General features: G+C 48.9%; 2 protein-coding genes and 1 long non-coding RNA gene across 4 annotated transcripts in view; 2 read left to right on the plus strand and 1 right to left on the minus strand.

Moving 5' to 3' along the window:
* The first annotated feature begins 5160 nt into the window (after positions 1–5160).
* Positions 5161–18889, plus strand: R3HDML (R3H domain containing like). Its single transcript, XM_525333.6, has 5 exons — positions 5161–5516; positions 9304–9422; positions 11485–11617; positions 13373–13488; positions 18757–18889. The coding sequence occupies exons 1-5, from the start codon at positions 5256–5258 to the stop codon at positions 18887–18889; spliced, it is 762 nt and encodes a 253-aa protein (XP_525333.1). The 5' UTR covers positions 5161–5255.
* LOC107970030 (uncharacterized) lies at positions 13938–23663 on the minus strand. Its single transcript, XR_001712251.3, has 4 exons — positions 23505–23663; positions 19968–20050; positions 18717–18953; positions 13938–15947 (listed from the first exon to the last, which is right to left on the minus strand). It is a non-coding gene; the product is annotated as an uncharacterized LOC107970030 (long non-coding RNA).
* A 13-nt stretch (positions 23664–23676) lies between these two features.
* HNF4A (hepatocyte nuclear factor 4 alpha) overlaps positions 23677–24951 on the plus strand; it is a 77939-nt gene continuing 76664 nt past the window's right edge. The window contains exon 1 of one of the 2 annotated variants that reach the window (XM_024352259.2): positions 23677–23919. In XM_024352259.2, the coding sequence (XP_024208027.1) occupies positions 23871–23919 (49 nt within the window). In that variant the 5' untranslated portion in view covers positions 23677–23870. The remainder of the gene's footprint in view (positions 23920–24951) is intronic. The other variant, XM_024352260.2, reaches the window with a different exon arrangement.

Raw genomic sequence — 24951 nt, forward strand, 5'->3', positions numbered from 1 at the left:
GGCCTTGGAATCTAGTTTCCACTGGAACTAGCTGTGTGAACTTGAGCAAGTTACTTAACTTCTCTGAGTTTCCACTTCCTTGTCTATAGAATGGAGATCCTGAAACCCAACCCGTGAAACTGGAATGAGGCTTACCTGAAGTCATGTCCCTAAGACATTTAGTGTCTGGCATCTGGTATGTGCTACAGAAATGTTGACTGTTATTGTTATTAGCTATTATTATTCATTATTTATTGACTGTTTGCTCTGTGCCAGGCATTGTGTCAAGTGTCTTAAGATGTACTAACTCATTTAATCCTCACAGCCATGCTATGAGATAGCTGCATCTTATAGATGAGGAAACTGAGTCACAGAAGGGTTAAGTAAATTGCTGATGGTCACACAGCTAAAAAGCCATGGAATTGATCCATGAACCCAGGCTATCTGGATGCAGAGCCTGCCCTATCACCCACCAAGCTGCACTGTCTCAAATACTACTACTTTCTGGAAGAATGTTCTCTTTGCTTGTCCAAGCCCAGAGAGAATTCCAGTAGGGGTGAGGATGGAGCAGTAGCTGAATCCAGTTGGTCAAATCCAAGGGTGAGAAAGACGTTCTTACCCTAACGCGAGATAAATGTCCAGGGCATTAACTTGAGCTGGCCCAAGTGCAGTGGCCTACACAGGTAATCCCAGAACTTCGGGAGGCCAAGGTAAGAGGATTGCTTGAGCTTAGGAGTTCCAGACCAGCCTAGTCAACATAGTGAGACCTTGTCTCCACTAAACATTTTAAAAATCAGCCGCGTGGTAGCACGTGCCTATAGTCCCAGCTGCTCGGGGAAGCTGAGGCAACAGGATCATTTGAACCTGGGAGATCGAGGCTGCACTCAGTCATAATCGCGCCACTGCACCCCAGCCTGGCCAACAGAGCAAGACCCTGTCTCAAAACTAAAATAAAAATACCAATAGGCCAGGCGCAGTGGCTCACACCTGTAATTCCAACACTTTGGGAGGGAGTTTGAGACCAGCCTGGCCAACATGATGAAACCCCATCTCTACTAAAAATACAAAAATTAGCCAGGCCACGGTTGTGGGTGCCTGTAATCCCAGCTACTTGGGAGCTGAGGAAGGAGAATTGCTTGAACCTGGGAGGCAGAAGTTTCAGTGAGATGAGATTGTGCCACGGCACTCCAGCCTAGGCAACAAGAGTGAAACTCTGTCACAAAATAAAATAAAATAAAAATAAATAAATAAAAATAAGTTGGGTCACCCCTGATTATTTCCTGACCCCACCCCTAATATTTTACCCATTGAAAACCTGCCAAAATGCAACTGGGACCAGCTTTCTTCAATGGAGGCAGCAGAGAGGGTCTGACTGGGATGTGGCTGTGTGTTTGCTACCAGAGTGAGTTTCTGTGTTTCTGTGGATGCATGAGTGTGTGGAGTAGGCGATGGTGGTCTTGTCTGTGTGGCTGGACTGTGGGGTCTTCCTCGATGTCTGTCTCTCAACACTGTGGAGAGGCAGTATGGGGGTGCCTGTCCCACCTCTCCCACCCACAGGATGTGTGACCCGGGGCAAATGACCCACCTCTTTGTGCCTTAGTTTCTTCATGTATATAAAAATGTGGATGATGATAATAATAGGGTTATTCTGAAGATTAAATGAGATTGCCCATGTAATGTGCTTAAAACAGTGCTGGCCACTTATGAGAAAGTAGCTAATACCATCAGCTTATATGTAGTAGACATGCTTAAGTGTGTAACCTGTGGGTTTCTGTATATTTATACAGGACACCTGTGGTGTACAATGGAGAGGATATGAGGGCCTGGCGGGGACGAGCTCTCTGTGATTTGTGGGAGGGGATGTGCTTATATGAGTGTGTGCACAAACGTGTGTGTGTGTGCACATACATGTGTTGTGTGTACAGCAGATGCCTGCGCCTTCTGCACATGTGCAAGGACGTTCACTGCCAGGACCCAGGTTACCACACAAACAGTCTCCATCCCTAGGACAAGTCACTGAGGCTCACGTGTGCCTCGGTTCCTTCATCTATACAATGGGTGGAGTCACTACCCCAAAGGGAGCTGTGAGGCCCAAGTGAATTGAGGATGTGAAGTTCTGAGCCAGTGCAAAGTGCCAGTTACATAGGAGTGGCTTGTGCTATGCGTTCTGAGAGAGCCGGGCTTACTTGTTGACACTCCTGGGTTCCTAAGTGCCATGGCTGTTTGTGTCTGCCTTCCCTGGGCTGCAGAATTTGTCCTGGTGTATCGAAGATCCCACCTGTTGTTGTCCGAAGAGCCAGAATTGGGAACCTATCAAAGAGAAACTGGGAACAGCCTTCTTCAGTGGGGGCAGCAATTTCAGTTCAGTTTCTTCGGTGGGGCATCCAAGGCCCAAAGAAGGATAAGAACTTGCTTTAAGACACCCAGCACACTGGAGGCAGAGACGGGGCTAGATCGAACGAGTCTCTCTTGTCCTTCTGGCATAGTGGGAGAGCCCCCATAGGGGTCAGGGGTCGCAGCCCTCACCCCTCACTGCTCTGCCCTCCCCACCTTCCCCAGCATCCAGCAGGAAGGTCACTGCTCCAGCAGGAAGGTGTGTGCTTTGGCAGCCGCACTGTCTGGGCTGCCTGTGGTGGGAATTCCACATGTCTGGAGAGGACCCGTCTGGAGTAGCCCAGTCCCAGCCCCCAGCCCTGCTTCGCCAGCTGGCCCAGGGTTTGGCCTGCTGCCCCGAGACTAGGTTCAGCCTGGGAATCCTCAGAGCTTGCTAGAAGAGTAGTCTGAGGATTGCAAATTCTTCACCTGTGTTTTTTATATAACACCTTTCTGTTGTAAGTCTATCCCCTTCTATTACAAAAGTAATGCATGTTATTTTTGGGGAATACAAGTAACGAAAGAGGAGAAAATTGAACTCTTTCTTAACCTAGGACTTCAGCAACTCAGAGTCTGAGACTTTAAACACACACACACACACACGCACACACGTCCATTATCTACATACTCATACATTCACCTGGGGACACATTTGACTCAAGAACACTCAAACACACACACGTAAGTATACTTGCACACACATACACAAGTGCATACATACTCTCACAAGTACACACGTACACACAAACACATTCACACACACATTCCTAGAGTGCACACAGTGTGCCAGCCACTGTACTAAGGCTCCACAAATGTTCACTCATTTCGTCTTCGCAGCAATGCTACAAGGTAGGCACCGCTATTTCTCCCATTTTACAGATGAGGCACACAATGGTTGAGTAACGTGCCCAACACCTAGTTAGTGAGGGGGTGGGATAAGGGAAATTTGAACCCAGATTTGTGGGCTTAATTCATTTGCTAATGAATAGGCTGTGTTTGAGTGGCATCATAACGAACATCACCCTAGGCTTTTTTCCTTATGCATCTATATTTGGTTTGGTTAGAAAATGGCATCTTTGGCTGATACAAAAAAATTAGCCAAGTATGGTGGTGCGTGCCCGTGGCCCCAGCTATTCAGGAGGCTGAGATGGGAGGATCACCTGAGCCTGGGAGGTGGAGGTTGCAGTGAGCCGAGATTGTGCCACTGCACTCCAGCCTGGACGACAGAGCGAGACTCTGTCTCAAAAGAAAAAAAAAGAAAGACAGCCTGTCCAATATGGTGAAACCCCATCCCTACTAAAAAATACAAAACTTAGCCAGGTGTGGTGGTGTGCACCTGTAGCCCCAGCTACTTAGGAGGCTGAGGCAGGAGAATCGAGGTTGCAGTGAGCCGAGATTGCGCCACTGCACTCCAGCCTGGGCGACAAAGTGAGACAAAAAACAGAAAGAAAAAAAAAAGGAAAGGAAAAGGAAAAGGCATCCTTTTAGATACTAACCAGGCCTGGGGTCAGATCTGGACTTAAATCCTGGCATGATTGCAGACTGGCTGGCTTGACTTTGGGCTTGTTCTTTCTCCTCTCTGGGGCTCAGTTTCCTCATCTATGAAATGGGGAGCTATAGTACCTGCTTCTGAAGGTTGGCTGGGCTTGTGTGTAAAGCACTCAGCCCTGGGCCTGGCACATAGCAGGGGCTCACTAGATGGGCCATATTAACTGTCTACTCCAAGGCTGGAGGGTGTTATAGGGAAAACAGTCAGGAAATACTCTCCAGATGCAAGGTGGCCTTAATATGTCAGGATGTGGAAGGCAGAGAGAAGCCTCGGGGTCTGGGATCTCCCATAGGAGATGAGTATTTTTTCCTGGAATCCCTGCCCTGTTGCCACATCACTACCCTGACCATTCGCCCAGCCCAGCCCTACATGCTTCAGGTGAAAGCAGAGAGAGAGGGGCGGGAGAGAAAAGCCCATCAAGCAGCAGGCGGAGCCTCCCTGCAGGAGTCTGGCCTGGCTGGAAGGGGAGGGGGCTGTGGGGCCAGGGACGTCAGATGCCAACAGCACCAGGGGACCGTTAAAGTCGCTGCGCCGCCAGGTGGGCCAGGGTGTCTGCGGAGGTCCCCGGCCTCCTGGGCTGCCGCCTGCCACCGCTTGGGCTGCCCGTCCTGGGTACGCACCGTTGGAGCCTCCTGCCTGGTCTCTCATGCTTCTCTGTCTCTTCTCTAAGTCGATTTCTTGCTCTTTCTTCTGTTTGTGCCCCTCTCTCTGTCTATTTCTGTCCTCCCCCAGCCACATTGTTGCCTCTCTCTCATTCTCTCTTATCTCTTTACCTTTCTATTTCTCATTCTTTTTTCTCTGTAACTCTTTTTTTCTGTCCCCTTTTTGGGCTCTCTTTTTTCTCTGCCTCTTTCATTCTCTGCCATTGGGTTTTCTCTGTGTCTCATTCTCAATTCCTAAATTGCAGCAAAGCAGGGACAAAAGGACCCTGCAATATGCCTTGGGGTAAGGTGGGCCCTGCCCTCCGAGGGCATTGACTGAGCCCGCTCCAGCAGGATTGGTGAAGAGGATGTCTAGACTGGAGAGGGCTGCTGTCTGTCTCCTGGGCTGGAGGGACAGAGCACTGGCTTTGAAGTGGTGGCGCCATCTCACCCCAGGGCCATGTCTGGATTAGCCACTGTCTGGGCATTTCTTCCCCTTGCCCAACCCACTCAGTCCCCTGGGGTGGAAAGGAAGGGGTGCTGGGCATCTGGACCAGAGCTGCATCTGGAGGTCTTTGCCAAGTTCCCAGGAGGCAGCATCCTCTGGGTCGGCACTGTTGGAGAACGCTCAGGGTCTGGTGCTCTCGTGCCTGCCCCTTCCAGGCAGCTGGCTCTGATTGCACAAGGCAGAGCTGTGACTCCTCCATCCAGCTATGCCCCTGCTGCCCAGCACCGTGGGCCTGGCAGGCCTGCTCTTCTGGGCTGGCCAGGCAGTGAACGCCTTGATAATGCCTAATGCTACCCCAGCCCCGGCCCAGCCTGAGAGCACGGCTGTGCGGCTCCTGAGTGGCCTGGAGGTGCCCAGGTACCGCCGGAAGCGCCACATCTCTGTGAGAGACATGAATGCCTTACTGGATTATCACAACCACATCCGGGCCAGCGTGTACCCACCTGCCGCCAACATGGAATACATGGTGAGTCCCCGTACCTGCCCCCCACCCCCCGCAGTGTCCCTTCCGGCAAACGCAGCCGGACTCATCTTGGCCTAGAATGACTGGCTTTGAAGAGCTGGACCACTTGCCTGCCTGGCCCCACTAGCCAGTATCTGGGTGTCGACCTGTGGAAAGGGCAGGAGTTAATCTGCCCATTTTACAGATGAGGAAACCAAGAAGGTTGCACAGCTGTTCCAGTGAGTCAGGCATGGGACTACTATGTAAGGAGCGCCACTGTGCGCCAGGCACTGCACGTGAGTATCATCTCCATTTTCCAGAGGAAGAAACTGAGACTCAGAGAATTAATTTGCCCGAGGTCACCCAGCCAGGATTTCAATCCAGGTCTGCCTGCTGCCACCTGGCACCATCACAACGGTAACCATCACAATCCCCTACCCAAGAATTTTGACTCCCCACACTGGGGACCTGCATGGGGTGCGTGGCTGGTGCTTTCTATGCTATTGTCTCTTTACCCTAAGGTCTTGACTGACACACCCACAGCATCCTCCACAAGCCCCTGGAGGCAGGCTTGGAGCAGTGGGGACAGGTACTGGGGAATCTCAGGCTGAGGAAAACCAGCAGCTGACCAGCAGAGGAAGCTGGGATGTCTCCCCTCAAAGAGGCAGGGCTGGTGGCTCTCACTCCAGCCCCCAAGAAGTCAAAGGAGGGCACCAACCTTTTGCTTACAGCTCCTCCCCCAGGGCCACTGTCCAAAACCAGCCTAGAGGGATGGGTTTCCAGCCCACCCAGAGATGTCTTTAGGGAAAGAGTTTGCCAGTCTGCCCCCTGAAAGACCAACACATGCCACTCGATAGCCTGAAAACTTAACTTTTTCATCGTATCCATTGACTTATACTTGGAGTACACTTGCAGCCAGGCACCGTGCTAAGCCTTGTGGATACTGCTGGTAACAGAATGGACAAGGCCCCTTCCTTCATGAAGGTGACATTTTAGTGGGAATAAGAGAAAACAAGCAGGAACAACAAGATATTAATGTATATAAGATAACGTGAGGAGGCAATACAGTGTTGGGAGGGGCGGGAATAGGAGCCGGGACGGCAGGCAGCTAGAGTGCAGGGGAGTCATTGACTTGTTCATTCATTCGTTAGCACCTAGAATGCCCTCCATTTTTCAAACAAATGGCACATTTATTGAGCACCTGTTGTGTGTGTGTGTGGCACCTGCCCCAACAGGTGTTTAATGATTGCAGGCGGCATGGAGCAGAGAGGGTTCAATATCTCACCAGGGACTCCAGGGAGGGCCTGAACATGTAGGTTTGATGTTTAGCCTGCTCCTTCCCTCACTTTACCCCTTTGTAGCATGAGGGAAGCATTCGTCTGCTCTCCCTAAAAGACTGAGCCAGAGAGCCGGGAGCAGTGGCTCACGCCAGTAATCCCAGCACTTTGGGAGGCCGAGGTGGGTGAATCACCTGAGGTCAGGAGTTCCAGACCAGCCTGGCCAACATGGTGAAACCCAGTCTGTACTAAAAATACAAAAATTAGCTAGGTGTGGTGATGAGCGCCTGTAATCCCAAGCTACTTGAGAGGTGGAGGCAGGAGAATCGCTTGAACCTGGGAGGCCGAGGTTGCAGTGAGCCGAGATCCTGCCAGCCTGGATGACAAGAGTGAAACTCTATCTAAAAAAAAAAAAAAAAAAAAAAAAGATTGGGCCAGACAACCCTGGTAGATACCTGGACCCCTCTTTGGATGCCCCATTTCTCCCTCCCTAGCTGACTTCTACTCACAGAACAGGCTGTCCAACTCAACAGCCTTTGCCCTAGCAGCCCTTCTCTCACTGCCACAAGAAAGTTTGGCTCCCATTTCTCACTCTCACACCGACCAGGACTGTAATAATCAATGACTTGTTGAAGGCCTTGTTGCCTTGCTACCCTGAGTCCTCAGTGCCTAGAGATGTTGTTTGATATTTGATGAATGAACAAATCCTATCTCAGAGAATCCCAGGAAGTCAGAGATGGAAGGGAACTAGTATTTTAATGACATATTTTCTGGTTATAAAACTTTGAGAATTCATACATTGGAAAATTACAAAACTGTTAAGGAGGATGAGGAGGGCATTCACCATGTAGTGATGGGGAATAATCACTAAGACAAAAGAGCAAGGTGCAGAATAGAATATGCTGCCATTTGCCTATATATATATATATATGTGTGTGTGTGTGTGTGTCTGTGTGTGTGTGTATATATAGAGAGCTGCTTGTACAGGTATAGAATATATACCTGTATACAGAGGACACAAGAAGCAGTGGTGACTGCCTCTTGGGACGGTGTGCAGGGTGGTGGGGTTGGGGGAGAAGTATAGGAGAGAGATGAGACTTTCTACTGTTCCTCCTTGGTTATCTATTTTTGTTGTTGTTGACACGGAATCTCCCTCTGTTGCCCAAGCTGGAGTGCAGTGGCACGATCTCGGCTCACTACAACCTCTGCCTCCTGAGTTCAAGCAATTCTCGTGCCTCAGCCTCCCAAGTAGCTGGGACCACAGGTACACACCACCATGCCTGACTAATTTTTGTATTATCATTATTATTTTTGAAGACAGAGTTTCACTGTTGTTGCCCAGGATGGAGTACAATGATATGGACTCAGCTCACTGCAACCTCGGTCTCCCAGGTTCAAGCGATTCTCCTGCCTCAGCCTCCCGAATAGCTGGGATTATAGGTGCCCGCCACCACACCCGGCTAATTTTTATATTTTTAGTAGAGACAGGGTTTCACCAGGTTGGCCAGGTTAGTCTCGAACTCCTGACCTCAGGTGATCTGCCCACCTCGGCCTCCCAAAGTGCTGGGATTACAGATGTGAGCCATCATGCCCGGCCTAATTTTTGTATTTTTAGTAGAGAGGGGGTTTCTCCATGTTGGCCAGGATGGTCTCGAACTCCTGACCTCAAGTGATCTGCCTGCCTCAGCCTCCCAAAAGTGCTGAGATTACAGGCGTGAGCCACTGTGCCCAGGCGGATATCTTACATATTAAAATTATGCATATTTTCACGATTTAAAAAAGCTTTTGACTTAAACATTTTTAATGTTAAAATAAACACATTTAGAAAATACTACAAGGCCGGGTGCGATCCACCTGCTTCAGCCTCCCGAAGTGCCCTGTAATCCCAGCACTTTGGGATGCTGAGGCAGGTGAATTGTTTGAGGCCAGGAGTTGGAGACTAGCCTGGGCAACGTGGCAAAACCCTGTCTCTACAAAAATTAGCCAGGTGTGGTGGCATGCGCCTGCAGTCCCAGCTACTCAGGAGGCTGAGGTGGGAGGATCGCCTCCCACCTCACCACCTCCCACTGCACCAGGAGGCAGAGGTTGCAGTGAGCTGCGATCGCACCACTGCACTCCAGCTTGGGTGACAGAGTGAGATCCTGTCTCAAAAAAGAAAAGAAAAGAAAAAAAGAAAGAAAAAGAAAATACTGTAAGTACAATTTAAGAATTAGTTATTTTCTCATCCTTCTGGGTTCAGTCACTTCTAGGGACTGCTGAGAACTCCTGTACGAACACCCTGGGACCTGCTCAGAGCAGAGCCCAAGCTCAGAGTCAAGAGATCTGGGTGTGGACCCCAGCTCTGGTATGGACTCATGGTTGCCCTTCAAGTCATCAGCGAGCTGAGCCTCAGTCTTCTACTTTGTCACGTGGGTTTGTTGCAGGGTTCCAGGGAGATGGGGTAGAAACGGCACCAGGTAAATGTGCATCTCTGGACACAGTTGTGACGATGGTGGCTATTCCCCTGGGGAATTTCATTGCCTTTCTTTCCCCAGGTCTGGGACAAGCGGCTGGCCAGGGCTGCCGAAGCCTGGGCCACCCAGTGCATCTGGGCACATGGGCCTTCACAGCTGATGAGATACGTGGGCCAGAACCTCTCCATCCATTCTGGCCAGTGAGTGACCCTCTGCCCTTCCTTCACTCAGTCATTCAACAAATACTCATTGAACACTTACTCTGTACCAGGTGCTGCACTTGACACTGGGATACAGTGGCGAGCAAGGCAGACAAGCTCTCCACCTGCAGGGAGCCTGCATTCTAGTTAGAAGGGGCAGGCAAAACCCTAACAAAGTTGTGTATACATTGAATTGAGGCAAGTCTTGTTTGGTTTGAGAACAAACAAGTGCACAGATTGTGGTGGAAAGTGAGGAGGGATTGGAAGACTCAGAAAATAGGATAAGGGGGCTGGGCACGGTGGCTCACACCTGTAATCCCAGCACTTTGGGAGGCTGAGGTGGGCAGATCACTTCAGGTCAGTAGTTCAAGACCAGTCTGGACAGCATGGTGAAACCCCGTCTCTACCAAAAATACAAAAATTAGCCCAGTGTGGTGGCGCATGCCTGTAATCCCAAGTACTCGGGAGGCTGAGGCAGGAGAATCACTTGAACCCGGGAGGTGGAGGTTGTGGTGAGCTGAGATTGCGCCACTGCACTCTAGCCTGAGTGACAGAGTGAGACTGTGTCTCAAAAATAATAATGTCAATAAAATAAAATAAAGATAAGGGGATAAAATAAAATAAAGATAAGTCTGAGAATGGCAAACCCACCCTTCTGGCCTGACCTTCTCACCGCCATTCTGACTCTCAAGTCAGATTCCGGGGACCTTCTGATCTGGGTAGCCTTGGGAAGTTATTTCCACTTTCTAAACCTTGGTGTCCCTGTTTGTAAAACAAAGTTGTTAGCCTAGCTCAGTTCTTTCCAGACTTGTGGATTTCACAGGCCTATAAAATTGCAAAAAGAAATCTGTGAGACTGCCACACAATTGTCAGATTTTTATTTTGCCAAATAAGGATGTTAGAAAAACAACTACCTTCCCATCCTCGCCATCCTGCCATCACCCCGGGGAGAGTGGGAAAGAATTAAGGCCAGTCCCTTCAAGTGAGCTCAGTGGAAATTCAGGGCCCTGTCTGCGTTTTTTCATGTCCTTCACTGGTCACAACCAGCACCAGCCTCTGAGAGTCGTGAATGGTCACTCAGAGCCCTACAGAGCAGACATCGGGTGATTCAGTCCTGCCTCCATTTCACTTTCCCTCTCCCCTGCCGCTGAACTCTTCCTGCCAGACTCCACCCCTACCCATGGCCACCATTTGAGAGGCTCACAGAGAGAAAGAAAGCAGTGTTAGACACGAAGCTGTGCTGTCGTAAATTATGAATGTGCATTCTTCCAGATTTTCTCCCTCTTTAGTCATTCATGTATATTTTTATATATTTGTGCCCCTGTCAAATATGTGTAATAGAAAAAGCCCTCAGAGGCCGGGTGCGGTGGCTCATGCTTGTAATCCCAGCACTTTGGGAGGCAGAAGCGAGCGGATCACCTGAGGTCAGGAGTTCGAGACCAGCCTGGCCAACATAGTGAAACCTCGTCTGTACTAAAAATACAAAAATTAGCCAGGCGTATGCAGGTGCATACCTGCAGTCCCAGCTACTTGGGAGGCTGAGGCACAAGAATTTCTTGAACCCAGAAGGCAGAAGCTGTAGTGAGCTGAGATCACACTGCTGCACTCCAGCCTGGGCAACAGAGCGAGACTCCATCTCAAAAAAAAGAAAAAGCCCTCAGGTCCTCCCAGATGGCTTTTCAGACTGCAGAGGTTATCTCTGGGTGACACACCAGTATCTGCCTTCTCCTCACATCTCAGAGGCCTAGGAGATCATCCGAGGAGCCCTTCCTTTCCTAAAAATGCAAGCTCCCCCGTCTGAGATGCACCTCCTGCCCGGCCCTCTGTATAACAGTAACACCTATCCTTTTTTGAGGACTTACCACTTGCCAGGTACAGGGAGGCACTTCACATGGGTTCAGAACATGCCTGTGAGGCAGGGCCACTGCCCTCATGCTCACAGATAGGAAACTGAGATGGGGGAAAGGAAGCAAAGTGATCACCCAAGGTCACCAGCAAGTTGGCGGCCGAGCCACTTTTCCATCCTCTCACCCAGCTTCTTCCGTGTCCCCCGCCTCCCCAGGTACCGGTCCGTAGTGGATCTCATGAAGTCCTGGTCTGAGGAGAAGCGGCATTACTTGTTTCCGGCCCCAAGGGACTGTAACCCACACTGCCCCTGGCGCTGCGATGGCCCCACCTGCTCCCATTATACCCAGGTACTCCTCCGTCAGGGCTGAGGGCCCCTGGGATAACACATCCTGGCGCCTTAGAAGAAAAGGAATGTGTGGAGCAGAAATAAGAATGCAAACAAAGACCGTTATGAGCTTCTTTTCACCAAAGAAGCATATTCCTGGAAAGTTGTGTGCACAATGAATTGAGGTGAATCTTTTTTGTTTTTGTTTTTTGTTTGTTTGTTTTTTGAGACAGAGTCTCACTCTGTTGCCGAGGCTGGAGTGTAGTGGTGAGATCTCGGCTCACTGTAACCTCTACCTCCCAGGTTCAAGCGAAACTCTGTCCCCCCCGCAAAAAATTAAAAGTTATATATATATAAAGAAAGAAAATGACTGGGTGCAGTGGCTCACGCTTGTAATCTCAGTAACTTGAGAGGCTGAGATGGCAGGATTTCCTGAACACAGGAGTTTGAGACCAGCCTAGGCAACATAGAAAGACCTCATTTCTAAAAACCTTTTTAAAAATAGTGAGGCGTGGCCACGCAAGGTGGCTCACGCCTGTAATCCCAGCACTTTGGGAGGCCAAGGGGGTGGATCACGAGATCAGGAGATCAAGACCATCCTGGCTAACACGGTGAGACCCCGTCTCTACTGAAAATACAAAAAATTAGCCAGGCGTGGTGGCATGTGCCTATAATCTCAGCTACTCGGGAGGCTGAGGCAGGACAATCACTTGAACCCAGGAGGCAGAGGTTGCAGTGAGCCGAGATTGCACTACTGCACTCCAGCCTGGGCAACAGAACGAGACTCCGTCTCAAAAAGAAAAAAAGTGAAGCTTGGTGGTGCACACCTTTAGTCCCAGCTACTTGGGAGGCTGAGGCAGGAGGATTGCTTGAGCCCAGGAGGTTGAGGTTGTGGTGAGCTATGATCCCACCACTGCACTCCAGCCTGTGTGACAGTGAGACCCACCTCTCTAAAAATAATAATAATTTAAAAAGGAAATGAATAGAAAAGTATAGAAAATATATTGGCTGGCCAGGTGCAGTGGCTCATGCCTGTAATCGTAGCACTTTGGGAGGCCAAAGTGGGCAGATCACCTGAGGTCAGGAGTTCAAGACCAGCCTGGCCAACATGATGAAACCCCATCTCTACTAAAAATCCAAAAAATTAGCTAGGTGTGCTGGTGGTTGCCTGTAATCCCAGCTACTCGGGAGGCTGAGGCAGGAGAATCACTTGAACCTGGGAGGCAGAGGTTGCAGTGAGCCAAGATACCACCGCTGCACTCTAGCCTGGGAGACCGCGAGACTCTGTCTCCAAATAAATAAATAAATAAAAACATTAGTGACTGTCAAAAAAAAAAAAAAAGAAAATATATTGGCTAGTCTGAAGGTAGTGAGTTCTCTCAATTGATTGTTTACAGTCGGTTACAGATCCAACTTCCTTCTCGCGACTGCACTTGACTGAGTGCAGTATGAAATGAAAGAAAGAAAATATATCACACATGGTAACATGATAAGGCTAGTGATTTGTAAAACTCTTGTTCAAATTGTGTGTATGTGTGTGTCTGTTTGTACACCTGTAACAATATAAAAATTATTCCTTACTGTTGGTTGTAATAAAAAGAAAAGATTGAGAAACATCATGTTACAATATAAATGCCTCCGTTTCCTCCCCCAACACCTTGGAACAGGCAGACTATCTCTCCCAGGAAGACCTCACCTAATGCAACTGTACAACCCCAGGGAGCCTGGGTCCCACTGAGCCCTTCTCATAGCCCCCTCTGTCTCTGTCCTTCACCAGATGGTGTGGGCATCCTCCAATCGGCTGGGCTGCGCCATCCACACCTGTAGTAGCATCAGTGTCTGGGGCAACACCTGGCATCGGGCGGCATACCTGGTCTGCAACTATGCCATTAAGTAAGTGCCTGCACCAAGGCAAAGAGGGCCCTGGGGCCGGCGGGTGGGTCCTGAGAATTCAAAGAAAGATACGCTCCATATCCCTTCTTCATTCTAAGTGCCCTCAATACCATATAATTTGGGTAGTTTTAAGAGTTTACTAAGGCCGAGCATGGTGGCTCATGCCTGAAATCCCAGCACTTTGGGAAGCCAAGGTGGGCAGATCCCTTGAGCCCAGGAGTTCAAGATCAGCCTGGGGAACAAAGCAAGACCCCAACTCTTAAAAAAAAAAAAATTAGCTGAGTGCCATGGTGATCATCTGTAGTCCTAGATACTGGGGGAGGGGTGAGGAGGGAGGGTCACTTGAGCCCAGGAGGTTGAGGCTGCAGTGAGCCATTATCATGCTCACTCATGAGTGAGAAACTGTCTCAAAAAAAAAAAGTCAATTAATAATCCATTTTTTCTTTCTTTCTTTCTTCTTTTTTTTTTTTTTTTTTTTTGAGAAGAGGCCTTGCTCTCTCAGCCAGGCTGGAATGCAGTGGCATGATCTCAGCTCGCTGCAGCCTCCACTTCCCAGGTTCAAGCAATTTTCCTGCCTCAGCCTCCCGAGTAGCTGGGATTACAGGCGTCTGCCACCACGCCCAGCTAATTGTTGTATTTTTACTAGAGACAAGGTTTCGCCATATTGGCCAGACTGGTCTCAAACCCCTAACCTCAGGTGATCTGCCCGCATCGGCCTCCCAAAGTGCTGGGATTACAGGAGTGAGCCACTGCGCCTGGCCTATTTTCTCTTCTTTTTTTGAGACAAGGTCTCCCTCTGTTGCCCAGGCTGGAGTACAGTGGCACAATCACAGCTCACTACAGCCTCGACTGGCTGGGCTCAAGTAACCCTCCTCACTTCAGCCTCTCAAGTAGCTGGGACTACAGGTGAATGCCACCATGCCTCGCTAATTTTTTGTAGAGACGGGGTCTCACTATGTTGCCCAGGCTGGTCTTGAACTCCTAGGCTCAAGCAGTCCTCCTTCCAAGGTCTCCCAAAGTGCTGGGATTACAGGCGTGAGCCACCCTACCCAGCCCAATAATCCTTTTCCTTTACCCAAGTTTGAGAATCACTGGGAAATAGACAGGATTGACACAGGTGGAAAGACAGTGTTGCTGAAGTCAGTAGTGGAGAATGTGGCTTAGATCTGCCGATACACCAGCCAACTAGGCTTACAAATATCTCACTACTGAATTAGACCTACACATCCAGTGGCAGGTAACACTGGATAGCCAAAGGCCCCTTCTTACAAGTACAGTGCCAGCCCTCTAAGCTCACGACAAGAAAAATACAGCCAAGAACACATGCTCCCTGCAGGCAGGCAGATCCCAAAGAAAAGGAAGGAGGAATGAGTGTGCTTAGCTTCTCCAGTTTGCTGGGTGGGAGAGTTTAGGAGATGCCTGCATACAAGCCTCTTGGAAACAGGGAGCAAGCGTAATGAAACTTGCAGACGTTCCAGATTCTCATAGAAAAACAAGAACAGGCCAGGCGCAGTGTCTTACACCTGCAATCCCAGCACTTTGGGGAGCTGAGGTGGGTGAATCACCTGAGGTTAGGAGTTTGAGACCAGCCTGGCCAACATGGCAAAACCTCGTGTCTACCAAAAATACCAAAATTAGCTGGGCATGGTGGCACGTGCCTGTAATCCCAGCTACTTGGGAGGCTGAGGCAGGAGAATCGCTTGAGCCTCAGAAGTGGAGGTTGCAGCGAGCTGAGATCACACCACTGCATTCCAGCCTGGGCAACAGAGCAAGACTCCGTCTCAAACAACAACAACAACAAAAACAAAACAAGAACAAATTCTAAGTAAACATGATATTTAGAATTTCTTTTTTTCTTTTTTCTTTTTTTTTGGGGGGGGACGAGGTCTTGCTCTGTTGCCCAGGCTGGAGTGCAATAGCCAGATCATAGCTCACTGCAGCCTCAAACTCCAGGGTTCAAGCAATCCTCCCGCCTCACCCTCCTGAGTAGCTGGAAGTACAGGCATGCACCATTACACCTGGCTAATTTTTAACATTTTTGTAGAGATGGGGGGCTCATTATGTTGCCTAGGCTGGTCTTGAACTCCTGGCCTCAAGCAATCTCCCTACTTGGACTCCCAAAGTGCTGGGATTATAGGTGTGAGCCACCCACCGTGCCTGCCCTAGAATTCCAAAATTATATAATAACCTCATTTTACTGTCACGTAGCCTTTAATCATTTACAAACTACTTTCACACTATCTCATTGAAGAGATGAAAGAAAGAAGGAAAAAGGGGGGAACCCTAGGAGGACATTCTTTTTACAAATTAAGAAATTGAGGCTCAGGCAGGTTGAGTAATTTACCAAATGTCACAAAGCCAACAAGTAGTAGAGCTGGTTCAGAAGAATCAGTCTTTTGATTCCAAATTCCAAATTCTTTCTATTGTATTATTCTGATGTTCTTGAAGTCATTAGTAGCCTGAAACAAATTCTCAAAACAGGATACTTGTTATTTGTTAGAAATGGCATCTATTGACAATGTGTCACATTACAGCCCAGCTTTATCAGACACAGAAAAATACAAGAAACCAAATTTCATTACAAATAGCGTCTAATTTTTTTTTTTTTTTTTTTTGGAGGCAGGGTCTTGCTGTGTTACCTAGGCTCGGAAGTACAGTGGCATGGCCACAGCTCACTGCAGCCTCAACCTCCCAGGCTCAAGTTTTCTAGTTTGTTTGTTGACATATCAAATGTTTGAAGCATTGAGTGTTATCAGTATAGTTGTTAAGATTTTTAGCCTCTGGGGCCAAGACTACCAGGGTTCAAATGTGTGATCTTACTTAACTTCTCTATTCCTGTTTCTTCATCTGCAAAATGGGAATAAAATAATACCCAATCTTGGAATTGAGGGAATTGAGTGAGATAACACAGGTAATGCCCCCAGGCTCATAAGTGGGGAATACAGATTGGTTACTATTGTTATTACCAGGCCTAGGTTTGATTCCCCTCTGCAATGCATCTACTAAGCATTTGAATACATCTTTTTATCTTGACAGGCTTCGGCCTTCCCCTTCCCCTTCCTTTCTTTCCTTCCCCTTTCCTTTTCCCTTTTTCCTTTCCCTTTTCCCCTTTCTCCTTTTTCCTTTCTCCTTTCCTTTCCTTTCCTTTCTTTTCTTCTGTCCAGCTCTGTCACCCAGGCTGGAGTGCAGTGGCAGAATCTCAGCTCTGCAACCTCCACGTTCCTGGTTCGAGCAATCCTCACACCTCAGCCTCCCCAGTAGCTGGGACTACAGGTGTTCACCACCACACCTGGCTTATGTTTTGTTTTTTGTTTTTGTTTTTTGTAGAGACGGGGGTCTCGCCATGTTGCCCAGGCTAGTCTGGAACTCCTGGGCTCAAGCAATCTGCCCACCTCAGTCTCCCAAAGTGCTGGGACTACAGGCACGAGCCACCAAGCCCAGCCCCTTTAAGGTTAATGCTACCTGCTCCAGAATTTAAGGATTAAAATATAACGTGAGGCCAGGCGTGGTGGCTCACGCCTGTAATCCCAGCACTCTGGGAGGCCGAGGCAAGTGGATCACCTGAGGTCAGGAGGTCGAGACCAGCCTGGCCAACATAGTGAAATCCCATCTCTACTAAAAGCACAAAAATTAGTCGGGCATGGCGGTGCGTCCCTGAGGCAGGAGAATCGCTTGAACCCGGGAGGCGGAGTCTGCAGTGACCTGAGATCATGCCACTGCACTCTAGCCTGGGCGACAATGTGAGACTCTATCTCAAAGTAAAATAAAATAAAATAAAATAAAATAAAATAAATAAAACAAATAGGCCTCTGTGGTGCCTTGCCCATAGTACATGCTAAATAAATGGTGGCCATGACTAGAACTAAGTTATAAACTCGGGCGTGGGAAATCGACCGTTTTCATTTCTATATCCTTCTACTATAGTGATTGCAATCCTTTGTTTTTTTAAGCAGAACTTTTTTCTAAGTGGTTAAATTAAACAAAAAAAGAACTCCATGTCATCCCAGGTATCACCACCACCCACTCTCCCTGCCCCCAAACTTCTGAGAGCACCTTTTGAGAACTGTGGACTGACAGCAGCCGGCACAAATCCTGATGTTCAATAGGTGACCCAGAAGTGTTTGTTGAATGACTAAATGATTGAATGAGTCCTGTTAGGAAACCAGAAGTGAGTATTTTTCTGAGCACTTCAGCTGATTTCACTCATGGTCACTCAACAATCACGTTTGGAGAAAAAAGATTATATTTCTGCTCAAAGGTGTGTTCATTTAAGGTGAGAAAACAAGGCACTGGGGCTTGGCAAAGAATGCCACAGGCCAGTGGTGAGATTATTAGGCAGCCATGAGCAAGAGCTGGAGGAACAATTTTAGGCTTTGAAAGGAGAAAGAGGGAGAAAAAGGCTGGGCGCGGTGGCTCACATCTGTAATTCCAGCACTTTGGGAGGCCAAGGTGGGCAGATCACTTGAGGTCAGGAGTTCGAGACCAGCCTGGCCAACATGGTGAAACCCTGTCTGTACTAAAAATACAAAAATTAGCCAGGTGTGGTGGCACATGCCTATAATCCCAGCTACTCAGGAGGCTGAGGCACGAGAATTGCTTGAACCCAGGAGGCGGAGGCTGCAGTGAGCCAAGATCGCACCATTGCATTCCAGACTGCGTGACAGAGCGAGACTCCCTCTCAGAACAAAACAAACAAAAAGAATAAGAAAATCAACCCTTACAAGGGAGCCACTAATTAACTAGGCACAGTGCTAGGTGCGTACATACATGTGATCTTTGCTGAATTCCTTAGACAGAGAGGAGGCTCTTCTCTTGGTTTTACAGGAGAAACCAAGGCTTACAGGTTGGGCACAGTGGCTCATGACTGTAATCTCAGCACTTTGGGAGGCTGAGGCAGGAGGACTGCTTGAGTCCAGAAGTTTGAGACCAGCCTGAGCAGTATAGGGAGACCGCCCCCCACCTCTGCAAATAAGTAAAAAATTAGCTGGGCATGGTAGCATGTGCCTGTAGTCTTAGCTACTCAGAAGACTGAGTTGGGAGGATTGCTTGAGCCCAGGACGTCAAGGCTGCAATGAGCTATGGGTGACAGAGCAAAACAAAATAAATAAATAAAGAAAGAAAGAAAAGAAAAAAAAGAAACCAAGGCTTGCAGATGTGACTTGCCCCAGGTCCCCAGGGCTGGTCAGTGGCAGCGCTGAGATCTGGACATCTGTGTGAAGGTTACTCACCTAATGCTCCTCTGTCTCCCTGGGTCCTTTTCTCTTCCAGGGGCAACTGGATTGGCGAGTCCCCGTACAAGATGGGAAAGCCGTGCTCCTCCTGTCCCCCCAGTTATCAAGGCAGCTGCAATAGCAACATGTGCTTCAAGGGGCTGAAATCCAACAAGCTCACGTGGTTCTGAATTTTCTCTGGGCTTTGGTGCGCCTCCAGCTGGGCCTGACCCTCCATGTCCTGCCCTCAAAAAACTGGGTGGAGAAATAATTGTTTCTTTAAAGGATATGAGTTAGAATCACCCCCTATTGAATTTTCCCTCCTAGATCCCCTTCTTAAATGTCCAACATGGGTCAAAAGAAAATGACCTCCTTGCCTTCCTTCTTTCCTTGTTGCATCTTTCTTTTCTTGGGCCTCTGGGAAAGAGCCCTGCATCTTTCACTAATTCAGTTCTCAGAGAACCAAGGCTGGAAGGCATAGAACTGGCACCTTGGGACCAGGCATAATGGCTCACACCTATAATCCCAGTATTTTGGGAGGCTGAGGTGGGAGAATCACTTGAGTCCTGGAGTTGGAGAACAGCCTGGAAAGCCTGGCGATACCCCATCTCTATTTAGAAACAAACAAACAAACAAATAAAAAACCTGGCACCTCGGTTTTGTAACTCTCAGGCTTTGTCAAACCCAAATGACTTTGTCCATCCAATGAAAGGAATTCCACTGGGTGCGGCGGCTCACACCGGTAATCCCAGCACTTTGGGAGGCTGAGGCAGGTGGATCACCTGAGGTCAACAGTTCGAGACCAGCCTGGCCAACATGGTGAAACTCTGTCTCTACTAAAAATACAAAAATTAGCCAGGAGTGGTGGCTCGCACCTATAATCGCAGCTGCTCGGGAGGCTGAGGCAGGAGAATCGCTTGAACCTGGGAGGCGGAGGTTGCAGTGAGCAGAGATCCAGCCACTGCATTCCAGCCTGAGGACAGAGTGAGACTCTGTCTCTAAAAAAAAAAAAAAAAAGAAAGAAAGAAAGAAAGGAAACCCGCTTTCATTCGTCTCATAACAGTCAACCAGTTTCTGGGCAGCCTTTGAGGACTTGTGATTCGCTCCCTGAGTTGGGCACATTTCAGGCCCATGATTTTGAAAAACATTGAAATTGGCTTGTGGACATCCGCCCCCCACCCCCACTGCATGGTACTGGAGCCATGACAGAGTCCAGGCCCCCCTTTTTACAGATGGGTACACTGAGGCTCAGAGCAGGGTGTAACTTACCCAGAGCTGCACAGCTTGTCTTTGATGGCCAAGGTTAGAGCTCAGTCTCTCACAGCTCCTTCCTGCTTCCTCGGCTCTCAGAACTGAGAAGTGAAAACCAAAATTGGCCTGAGGGGACTCTCTCTGGGCCTTTTTTTCTCTATCTCTGCCTCGGTCTCTCTCTCTTTTGTCTACTGTCCGTTCTATCTCTGCCTGTTTTTGTTTTGGTCTCTGCATCTCTGATTCTTTTTCTCCCATATAATCTTACTCTCATTCCAATAAACCATTTCCCCTCTCCCCCCACCATCCCACCCAGGGATCATAGCACACAAAAGTCCTTTTGTCTCCAGAGATAGTAAAATCTCCTCCCTCAGACCTTGCCCTGCAGCTGGGGCCCACTCCCTGCCTGGCTGGAGAGCTCTTCCTTTGAAGACCCGGGATGGAAAACAGGCCCTTTTCCATGGAGTCCCTACGTTGTCCTGGATGGAATGAATTTTCTCATCCTGTGCATGTCACCCCCTCCCATTCCACCCCCAATAAAGTCTTTTGAGATCCAGTGTAGTGGCTCTTTCTGGTCCCTCCCTCTCTTGGCTCCCAAGAGGGTCAAAACACAAGGAATGGGAACTGGGTGGGGGAAGATGGGTGAGAGGAAAACCAGCTCAACTGGAAGACCAGGGGAAGGAACTAACAGCGCTTTGGGCCCCGCTCTGCAGAAGGCTAGATCAATGCACAAGTGCATGCACGTATACTATTGCTCCACTTTACAGATGAGATAAATGAGGCATGGGGTGAGTACTAGCTTCTAAATGCTGGAAATGAGTGAAATAAGAGAATTAAGAGGTCGGGCATGGTGGCTCATGCCTGTAATCCCAGCACTTTGGGAGGCCAAGGCGGCAGATAGCTTGAGGCCAGGAGTTCAAGACCAGTCTGGGCAACACAGTGAAACCCTGTCTCTACTAAAATTACAAAAATTAGCCAAGCATGGTGGGGCACGCCTGTAATCCCAGCTACTCAGGAGGCTGAGACACCAGAATTGCTTGAACCCAGGAAGTGAAGGTTGCAGTGAGCCAAGACTGCACCACTGCACTCCAGCCTGGGTGACACAGCAAGTCTGTGTCTCAAAAAAAAAAAAAAAGAGAATTAAGGACACTGTTGTGAGTTCATTGTTCTTAGACTATATCTTTCCTACTTTATTTTTTGGAATGGGCTCTCGAAGGCAGTATCAGAAATGGAAAACCGAAGAGATCACGTGGAATTCCCACCTTACAGTGGCACTTTTTGCTTGTCTCTTCCCTGGCACAGTGGCTCATACCTGTAATCCCAGCACTTTGGGAGGCCAAGGAAGGTGGATCACCTGAGTTCAGGAGTTCCAGACCAGCCTGACCAACATGGTGAAACCCCGTCTCTACTAAAAATACAAAATTAGCCAGGCGTGGTGCTGTGTGCCTGTAATCCCAGCTACTTGGGAGGCTGAGGAAGGAGAATCGCTTGAACCCAGGAGGCGGAGGTTAAAGTGAGCCGAGATGGCGCCATTGCACTCCAGCCTGGACAACAAGAGCAAAACTCTGTCTCAGAAAAAAAAAAAAAAAAGAACAGATTTAATGAAACTTCTTGAATCCCAGTTTTTACATCTGTAAAATGGGAATATTGACAGTGACAATTCAATGACGTTAAGAATATACAATGCTGACAAACTAAAGAGTTCATAAATGCCAGTAGTTGTCATCCTCATTATCCTGGTGCTCAGGAAGGCAATGTGAGACCTGTTGAAATAGCACGGGCTTTGGGGTCAGATGATGCTGAATTCCAGTTCTGTGTTGGCTCCTTCCTAGTTACGTGACCTCATGATGCCACTTCATGCAGGGGGTCACGTACCACTTAAATCTCCAGAACATTTTGGGAAATTGACATAGGGTTAGCAAACCTCCCCCACCCCCATATAAAAATATTAATACTTTTTTTTTTTTCTGAGATGGAGTCTGGCTCTGTCGCCGAGGCTGCAGTGCAGTAGTGCAATCTCGGCTCACTGCAACATTTGCCTCCTAGGTTGAAACGATTCTCCTCCTTCAGCCTCCCGAGTAGCTGAGATTACAGGTGCTCGCTGCCACACCCAGCTAATTTTTGTATTTTTAGTAGAGATGGGATTACACCGTGTTGGCCAGCCTGGTCTCAAACTCCTGACCTCAAGTGATCCACCTGCCTCAGCCTCCCAAACTGCTGGGATTACAGGCATGAGCCACTACACCCGACCAAGAATATTAATACTTTTTTAAAAAAAAAATCGAACAGTTATTTATTTATTTATTTTGAGATGGAGTCTCTCTCTGTTGCCCAGGCTGGAGTGCAGTGGTGCGATCTTGGCTCACTGCAACCTCTGTCCCCCTGGTTCAAACGATTCTCTTGCCTCAGCCTCCCGTTTGCTACCATGCCCGGCTAATTTTTTTATTTTTAGTAGAGACGGGGTTTCACCATGTTGGTCAGGCTGGCCTCAAACTCCTGACCTCGTGATCGGCGCGCCTCAGCCTCCCAAAATGCTGGGGTTACAGGCGTGAGCCACTGCACCCGGCCCCAAAATCTAACGTTTGTTATCACTGTTGTTTTACAAAAGAAAGGACATTTTAATGCAACCCATGCCCATCCGTAGGGGCTGAAGGTCCCTCTGAGGTGATTGATAAAGCTGAAAAAAGAGACTATGGGAAGAGAAGAGGAATATTATCAATTAGCTATTTTAGAAGCAGGGCAAACTATGAGCTAGGTATTCCTATAAGGAAATGAAATAATTTACTAAAAAACATACAGCAAGAAAATAATAGAGCTGGAGTTTTCTGATTTTTCTGAGTCCAGAATTTGTTTCACTGTTCTCATTTCAGCTCTCTCTAACAGGATGCATGACCTTGATTTCAGAATCCCCAAGCAGGTGGTGAGATCCAAAACTGAGACAAAAGAAACGGGGCTGTTCCAAAAAAAAGCTAGGTGGCAGGTGTCTAACATGCCAGGGAGCTAAAACAGGGTGTGCAAGTTTCAGCAGCAGGTTGAATTTAGAATGGGGAAGGAGACCAGAGGAGACGCCAGACAGGATGACTTTGTCCCATTGGCCTGGAGGCAGCCCCATGTTTCTCCACCCCTCATATCACCCACCAGTTTGTAATAGTATCTTTGAATGACGATCTGATTAAGGTCCGTCTCCTCCATTAGTCCACAAGTTTCGGGGGTACATCTACTTTGCTCATTTCCATATCCCCAGAGTCTAGCACAAGGCCTGGTACATAGTAGGTGCTCAATAAATATGTTAGATGAAAGGAAGATAACACCTCTATGTACTAGCAGTGAGACTCCAGGCATGCAATTTCTCTCTGTCCTTCAGTCTCTTCATCTCAAGGTTTAATTTAAATATGGTAACGCCTGTATGCAACTCCCAGCATCCAGTAGGCACTCACTAAACACAGTTCTCCACCCTCCTTTTTTCCTCTGCCCCTCCCTCGGTTTTCCCACTACTTCCTGCATGGTGACACACCCATAGTTTGGAGCCATAAAACCCAACCCAGGTTGGACTCTCACCTCTCCAGCCCCTTCTGCTCCAGCCCTGTCCTCAAATTGGGGGACTGATGTCCCCATACACCTGGCTCTGGGTTCCCCTAACCCCAGAGTGCAGGACTAGGACCCGAGTGGACCTCAGGTCTGGCCAGGTCGCCATTGCCATGGAGACAGCAACAGTCCCCAGCCGCAGGTTCCCTAAGTGACTGGTTACTCTTTAACGTATCCACCCACCTTGGGTGATTAGAAGAATCAATAAGATAACCGGGCGGTGGCAGCTGGCCGCACTCACCGCCTTCCTGGTGGACGGGCTCCTGGTGGCTGTGCTGCTGCTGTGAGCGGGCCCCTGCTCCTCCATGCCCCCAGCTCTCCGGCTGGGTGGGCTTGGCCATGGTCAGCGTGAACGCGCCCCTCGGGGCTCCAGTGGAGAGTTCTTACGGTAAGTGGGGCTGGGGGAAGACTGGACAGGGCGGGACTGCGGTCAGCTTTGGGAGGCCATGGGACACCTCCCCGTGTGTTTCTTACGGGCCCAAAGCGACTCCTGGAGCTCCTCTGGAAGGGCAGGAAGCCCCACGGAGGCAATGTGACTGCTTCCCTAAGCTCCCAAGCCGGGGCATGGCCTGCTTGGTGCGAGAAGTGCTGGGAGGGGCCGAGAAGCCCTGGGGCAGAGGCTTGGCTCATTTTGTCTGTCCAGAGGCCTTCCTGGGAATGCATCTCAGGGGTCTTTCCAAAACCCCACAGAGGGTGGGGCTTGGAAGCACCGTCCTGTTTCGATGCGGGGCAAATTGAGGTCCACCAAGAGAGGCTTGCTGGGCCTAGGTCACGTTGCTGGTGCATTATCAAGCTGGGCGTGGGACCGGGCAGCTCTGTCGCTCCCGTTGGCTCTGGATAATGGGGAGGAGGTAGAAAGCGCCGCGCAGGGTGGAGCGTTGGAAAATGAGAATATCTTGTGCGGACGTGTGAAACTCAGATGCAGGGCTAGAAAGCATGTGTTACTGAGAGTGAAAGGCTCAGGCTCACTCCTTAGGGTGACCCCCACATTGGAAGCAACCCAATGTCCCTCAGCAGAGGGAAGACGGGTAAATAAAGCGTGAGACGTCTTTACAGTGGAATGCTATCCCATTGTTCAAGGAAACAACGCACATCTGTGTGTGACAGGGAAGAACCTCTCAGTTAAATTAAGTGAAAACGGTACACTGAAGAACTGTGTAGTTGCTGATAGCGAAACGGATATAGATGTATATATGTACACACGCGTATACGTGTACATTCCACGCATAGAAAATTCATGGAATGACACAATAAAATTGGTGACAGGTTTGTTTCTGAGGAGGGAAATTCAAGAGAATGTTTGTTTTATCTTTTGGGGACACATTTTGGATTTTTTAAAAGTTGGGTGCCTTTTATAAACCTGTTCAAATTACACACCCGCACAGAACTTGGTCTCTGGAATCCAGTAGACCTCGGGGTC

This window comes from Pan troglodytes, chromosome 21 (assembly GCF_028858775.2).
Source record: "Pan troglodytes isolate AG18354 chromosome 21, NHGRI_mPanTro3-v2.0_pri, whole genome shotgun sequence".
NCBI classification, from domain to species: domain Eukaryota; kingdom Metazoa; phylum Chordata; class Mammalia; order Primates; family Hominidae; genus Pan; species Pan troglodytes.

Excerpts from the sequence above, each read along its gene's own strand:
- R3HDML (XM_525333.6), top strand. The coding sequence starts at position 5,256 with ATGCCCCTGCTGCCCAGCACCGTGGGCCTGGCAGGCCTGCTCTTCTGG. Across the intron at positions 11,618-13,372 it reads CCTGCTCCCATTATACCCAG|ATGGTGTGGGCATCCTCCAA; the intron begins GTACTCCTCCGT and ends GTCCTTCACCAG. Across the intron at positions 13,489-18,756 it reads GTCTGCAACTATGCCATTAA|GGGCAACTGGATTGGCGAGT; the intron begins GTAAGTGCCTGC and ends TTTCTCTTCCAG.